The sequence below is a fragment of the Zychaea mexicana genome (assembly GCF_025766255.1).
Source record: "Zychaea mexicana strain RSA 1403 chromosome Unknown BDB00scaffold_25, whole genome shotgun sequence".
Lineage (NCBI taxonomy): Eukaryota > Fungi > Mucoromycota > Mucoromycetes > Mucorales > Lichtheimiaceae > Zychaea > Zychaea mexicana.
In genome coordinates, this window is record NW_026516688.1 from 466,721 (window position 1) to 473,786 (window position 7,066).

The following is a 7,066-nucleotide window of genomic DNA, read 5'->3' on the forward strand; positions in this document are numbered from 1 at the left end:
AATTCCAGGATTATTTGGAACGGCATTATTTGCATGAGAACATCATCCAGCGTTGGTCAACGGGGTACGTCCATCCCAACAACAGATTTATGACGACCAACAACTTTATCGAATCATGGCATAACTAGCTAAAAACTGTCTATCACAAGCACATCCGCAACAAACGACTTGACCGCTTATTTTTTGTTCTTACGCACGAAGTCGAGTTTTACTTTAAATGCGAACGCGAATGAGTTATAGGCAACAACGGTCGTATGGGTCCTGTCGAAAATCAACTATCACTGCGCCGATATACTGCATCTCTAGTACCTGCTGATGCTATTGCAACAATGATCCTCAATCCTGAGGGGGAACATATCAGTACTCCAATGATGGGCACTTGTGAAGTGAACTCATTTCAGTCTCAATCAACAGAGGTATACAAGATAGCTGTCAATGCTAATAAGCTTATTTTATCTTAAACCTGTGAAGATTTTATACATAGACAAGCTCCTTGCAAGTACTTGTATTTGTTAAAGCGACTCACAGATATGATGCTTGGTTTTGAAACAGAGCAGACTAGAGCACTTGAGCTGATTCCACATATGATTCCTAACTAGCAAGGTGAGTTGCAAATTGCTGAAACTGTTGAGAACGTAGCTGTTGAAGAAACAGTAGATATTGTTGACGACCTTCGCGACAATCTGCAATGTATTGCCCAAACCTTAACATCAATGCATCATGAGCGAAACAGCATATTACAGCTCTCTACAATACCACCAGAAGTGGCTGAACAATATGCACAGCGTTTAAGAGAATTAGCTCTTTTCCATGAAGACATCATGAGAAAGTACAATCACATCAGACGCTCTGCTACACAACGTCAATAATTACAATGTCCACACATCCCCACACAACAACATCCTTCGCACTTATATAACACTCATAGAACCTCTTTTTTTGTCTTCTTTGTATATCTGTCATCGCTCTTTATTTCTAATTAATCCACATTTACAAATATGAGAAAAACTGATCAGTTGTCCTTCCTGCTATCTTTAGCCCCTTCATCCATTAAGACCGGCGATGTTTGTGTAGTAATTGCATCAGGTTGTATGTTTTGCAAGTCAATGGCGAATCCGCGTCATATTGTACACGATTGTGTTTGAGTAAGGGAGAAGAAGATTGTTGCGTCGTTGTTGTTGTGAGTACGAATTGAATGTGCAAGTAGAAGACGATGTTGTAATACATACGTAATTTTGACATTGGAATGGTGTAAGATGTTGCATTAAGTATATACAGAAAAAAAAAAGAGAAAGAATCAGTAATTCTGAATGAGCAAGTATCCACCAAAGCTATATCCCAAGCACAACCGACAACCTTTTCCTTCCCTTGATCACTTATGCAGCTTTGAAAGGCTATCGTTTTTTTTACAGTAACAGCGGTCTACACCTTACAAATGAGCACATGCTTTTTTTTAAAAAAAATACAATTACCATGATTCCCTTTTTTGTCAAATCCGTGGATTGTGCCGCTTTGTTTTCGTTTTCTCTTCTATTCATCATGGAGACAGTAAAAAGTCATATACAAGTGTGTTCGTAGCTGTTGATTTGCCATAGTGGTTGTTGATGAGAAAAAAAAATCTTTGGTTATTGCTTCTTTCCCTCCCTACTGCTGCTATTGAACCCCACTCTTTCCTCCCGCCTCAGCCACCTACCCTCCAATTTTTTCAAACTCAACTGGGGTGAAATAAGGGGATGCTATATATTACTCTGATTGGATATGAATAGAAGACAAAGTCGATATCAATAGAAGAATTTGATTTAGTAATTGGCAAAAAAAAAAAAAAAAAGGAGAAAAAAGCAAAGTGGTGGAGACAAGCATAGTGGTAGTAAAAGTCTCAAAGTGGGAAGAAGCACAGCAGTCCAGGTGGTGTAAAAAAGGGGTCATCCCAGATGGTTTTAGGGGAGAAGGATTTTAGTGGGGGAGCCAATTTTAATTTATTTGCTGCATCACAGCTCTGAAAGCGCACTGAAAGTGCTCTAAAAGTAAATTCTCACTGAAAGCACACTGAAAGCACATTGAAAGAAAAATTTCAGAGTACACTGAAAGCACTCTGAAATCGGGTTTTAACTCTAGTGTAAAAAGTATGTAGGTCACTATCCAAAAAAAGTGATGGAGAGTGGAAGAAGCCGGTAACATAGCCGAGATGAAAGGGTTTGTTTATTAAAGAGCATGAAGACCCGCGCTCAATGGAGCATATGGTCGCCCTGAAGTGCTTATATACAAATAAATTATGTAACAGTCTAGAGATATAAAAACCCTGCAAGTTGCCAGGGAAAAAAGTAGTAGGTGGGAAGAGAGTGCAAGCGAAATTCAAAGTAAGTGTAGGAGTGCGCTAAAGAAGTATAAAATAAAGAAGTTCAGCAGCCTGTGTTTCGATGGTCCGTGCACAGTTGGTTAGTACAATCTGAGTTGAAATACGAGTGTGAGCGTTAGTGTGAGAGTGTGTGGGGAGAAGGGGGTGTATGCGGGAAAATCTTTTTTTTTGTCTTGTTTGACTGTTTTCTTTTTGTCTCTTTTTTTTGACTTTTTTCGGTTTTGCGTTCTTTTTTTTTGTTTCTTTGGTTATTTTTGTCTATGGTTCAGTTCTTTTGTTTTTTTTTTGTTTTTTTTTCTTATTCTCAGTTTTTGTATATTTTTAACACTATAACGAAATGCGCTCATTATGAAAAGAGACGATCGACTGTTGCAAGAAGCGTGTCGGGGTCGAGTCGTGGTGGTGGTTCTGGGGACAACCAGTCCAACAGTTCTTGTCCGAGGTCGTCGGAGTCCGGCCAGTCATCATCCGGGTGGCATGTTCGGTCGATATCCGCCATTACTGCCATGAGCTTTGGCCAGTGGCGTTGCCAATAGTCGATGATGGTGGGGGAGCGCGGTTTCCGGCGAGGCAGCTTGTTCAACAGAAAGTCGATCGGGTTTGGTTCCGCGTCAGCAGGCACCCCAAGACACGACGCCACTTGGAGGCAGTCGATCAGATGATGGCGACTTGTGCGAGTGGTGCCACAAAGGCAAGAAATTGGACGACCTGGTAGCCAACCTATGCGCCAGCGCAATAGGCGGCTCCTGTCACGGGTTGTCATTGGTAACCAAAGAATGGGATCGATACCGAGGGAGGGATGTGCGGCCTTCAGCAGTTTCCCGCTGTGCTGATCACTGCGAAGCATCTACAGGTTTTCCATGCGGTGGGTGCGGATGACAGTGTTGAGTGCGCGTTTATCAGCGTCTTGTGGTGGGTCAGGCAGCTGGGACCATAGCAGGTTGTGCTTAAGAAGCTTGCACCAAAGATGGTCTTTTGCACAGAGGAGAGGACGAAGCTTGGACAATAGAGCATCGGCAGGCAGGAAGTGGGCACGGATGAGGAATTTGACGCCAAGGATCTGCACCCGTTCGGCCATAGTTGGTAACCCAGTCATATGATGGAAAACGGTTGTTGAGGAAGTGCGATGCCCGCCAAAGATCATACGTAAACATTCATCTTGTGCTGTGTTGAGGGCTTTCGTTTCGTACTTGTAAAAGTTGCAGAGTGCCAAGCCATACTCCATTTTTGGGCGGATGAACTGTTGGTAGAGGCGGGTAGAAAGGAGACGCGGAAACCCTGAAGGATTGCAACCAATGGTTTTGAGGGTGGACATTGCTGCACGAACCGAACCCGTATTGCGTTGGATCAGGGCCTTGGTGTCGATTTTCTTGCTGGTGTTGAAAGGGACGCCCAGGTATGTGAACTGTTGTTGGGTAATAAGCGGTTGGCCGTACAAGTGGAGTGGCTGAGAATTTGGTGAGGAGCTATGGGGATACAAGGCAACGCACTTTTCTGGGTTCCATCGATAACCAAGCTGGTAGGAATGTTCCTCAGCCTTGGCAAGTAAGCGTGGCATTTCTGCAGCGTTGGCCACAAGAGCTACATCATCAGCATACAACAAGCAGTTAACCCACTGCCCACCTACCGGTCGAAACACAGGCTGAACTGAAGAGGAAACAAAATCATCTAATGGTGATGAAGAAGAAGTAGGAAAGGAAGAAATGTGGGTACGTAGAAAGGCGGGAAGAGAATTAATGTAGAGGGAATATAAGTGAGGGGACAAAATTGATCCTTGTAGGACACCGGTTGTTGGCTTGAATGAACTGGATTTGACACCAGAGAGAATAACCTCTATGGATACCTCGTCGAACAGATTCCGGAGGAGACCAAGTAGAGCAGGAGAGGCCATAGGAGCAAGCGCACGCCAAATAATCGCACGATCAACAGTGTCGTAAGCTGACTTGATGTCAAGGAAAACTAGGACAGGCAATCGGTTACGTCCACCAGCACGGCGGTCTCTTTCGGCAAGTTCTTGTAGACATAGGGCTTAGTCGAGGGCACTACGTTGTGGACGGAAACCACCTTGGGCTATATCAAGAGGGGGAGAAGCAGCATGAAGACTGTCGGATAAGCAAATTTCCATTATTTTTCGAAATACTGATGTCAGGCTAATAGGGCGGTAGTTATTGGGCATAGTAGCATCCCCTTTTTTGAATATAGGAATGACTTATGCTACACGCCATGCTACACGCCATGCTACAGGAGTTAATGACCATTTCCAGCAAAGTTGGAACAAAGCAGTTAATGGTGGCAGCAGTTCATTGTGGATCGGTGAGAGCATTTCAGCACGCAGGTGATCAACACCAGGTGCTTTACGGCGAGCAACAGTTTCAATGGCAGTTTTTACTTGAAGGTGAGTGAACGGGCAATCATCCTCAATTTCATGTGGTCCATGTGCTGGGAGGGGTGCTTCATCTCGATTTGCTGGTAAGTTGGCACCGGCATATACCATTTCTAGGTGCTGTTTCATGCGTTCGGCTGCGACTTGTGGACCGGCGGTATCTGTAAAGGTTGGCTGTACTTTATGATTTTGGCGAATATGCCTGGTGGATGCGGTTGTCTTTGAGAAGTCATCAGTGGCAAGCTGGTGACAAAAGGTGCGCCAGGTTTGACGTCGCCGTTTTTGGATCAAGGACTTCATGCGTTTTACTGCTTCTTGGTGCCAGGTGAGCCACACTCCTTTTTGTATACCTGTTGCTGTGCGACTGCGCTGATAACAATGTTCGCGATGATTGAAGGCCTGCTGCAATTTATCGTTCCAAAACCAGGTGGCCTTTGGAAGTCGCGGAGCTTTTCGACCCAAAGTCTCATCCAACGCGTTGTGGATGGCTGTGGTGAGGCTGTTGGCCAGCTGTTCGATATCAGGCTCAACATCAAGGGTTAGTGCATTTTGGAGACTTTCATGAATACTGCCGACATGATCTTTAAAGTTTTGTTGGTATTCTTGTCGTTTGTTAGTCTCTTGTAATTTACTGAGGGCCCATAGTTGTCGTGGGTGGTCGAGGCGGTCGGGTGGTGGGATCGGGGTGGTGAAGGAGAGATGAACTGGTTTATGTGGAGAGCCAAGGTCCTGCTCTGTTGCTATAGTCAAATCCACATTATCCAAAGTATTAGTGCTCACAAACAAATCAATGATACTTTGTTCATAGATGTCGGTCCGTTCTCGGAACCGCTCAAAGGTGTTCTCGCCAAAGGTGAGTTCAGCATTCCAGCAATGCAGTTGTCGTGCACGGATCCAATCACGGAAGAGCACACCACGGCCATTTGTAGTGCTGTCGCCAAGTAGTTGGATATCACGGGCGTTGAAATCACCGCATATGATTGTGTTTTGGCAAGTGCTATTAGGATCTAAAGGAAGGGAATGGAGGATTGCAATGGCCTCGGTATCAGAGAAAGAGCGGAAGGGGGGAAGATAGACACAATAGATAAGGAGGTCAATGACCTGGCATGATAATACATAAGAGGATGTGGAAGGGAGTACATTTACGGGGTAGGGGAAGGAGGGATTGACTAGAAGAGCAACGCCCATTTGACCACGATTATTATTATTAACCGGTTGGCCATATGTGTGATGTTGGATCCAGTCAGTAGGGTAGCGATGTGGGGAAAGTAGAAAGGTTTCTGTTAGAAATATTAATGATGAATCTGAAAATAAAGTAGTAATTGGTTGTATGGCCTGACGGACCATACCATTTGCATTCCATAATGTTAATCTGATATTATTTGTATTTGTCATATTAATTATTGGGAATCGTTATGAGCGCTGTTAGTTGTTGTGCTGCCACTTTGAGGCTGTTCGTTACCAATGATCGGGCTAGCCGATCTGCTATCACCCATGGGGGCATCACCGTCATCATCAGTGCCTCTGCCAAGCGATTGCAAAGCAGCAATTGCAGCAGCTTCGGCCTCTGGAGTGGTTTGTCGAGAGCGAGTTGATCCACGGACATCATCATATTCTTCCTGTGTGATCAAATTTTCCAGAAAGAAAGAACGAGCAACTGAATACTTTACCGGTGCATGGATAAAACCCAGGGCTTTGAGTATGTGACCATGGTGGACTTCTGTGATTTTCTGTGTACGTTCTTCCACGGTTAGTTCAGCTAGTTTTGGATCTTTTAGTAGGTTGGGATCCAAGGGATTAAAGTCATCTTTGACATTGACACCGAGCTTGAGTAGGCGAGCTGCTATAGCACCAGCATATTCGTTATGAACCAATAAAGCTGCAGTTTGATGGTCGGGAAAATGGATGTCTAAAACACGCGAATTCTCGATCCGGAGCGTGCGCAAAAGACCACGCATGTTGGTGATCGTCATACGATGGCGGCAAGGGATATAGATGAATTGATATCCCTGGTTCGCTGGAACTTCGGTCAAGTGGCGGGCTGCTGCTGCAACTGCACGCTTCTTGGGTGCACGGACACCTTTAGCTGCTACTTTGGCGTAGCTAGGGGTAGTTTTTGATGCTGGTAGTGAAGAGGGGTTTTCAGTGCCAGGTGCATATTTGGATGCCTGCGATCCTTGCGGTGCTGGGTCCTCCGAACTGGTGATAGCTGCGTGCTCTTTTTGCTGCGGTTGATGTTGTTGCTGGAGCTTGGCTATCTCTGCTCGTGCTGCTTGGAGTTCTTGTGTTAGTGTAGCATTTTCTTTTATTAGTTTGCTGTTTTCGGC

The 7,066-nt window shown here is 44.8% G+C and overlaps 1 protein-coding gene across 1 annotated transcript; it reads right to left on the reverse strand.

The window, feature by feature from the left end:
* Positions 1–6,316: 6,316 nt before the first annotated feature.
* On the reverse strand, positions 6,317–6,787 carry BDB00DRAFT_738137 (uncharacterized protein; the record flags this gene model as incomplete). Its single annotated transcript, XM_053118419.1, has 1 exon — positions 6,317–6,787. A coding segment is annotated over one exon (471 nt), but the record flags the coding sequence as incomplete, so codon positions are not given.
* Positions 6,788–7,066: the final 279 nt, after the last annotated feature.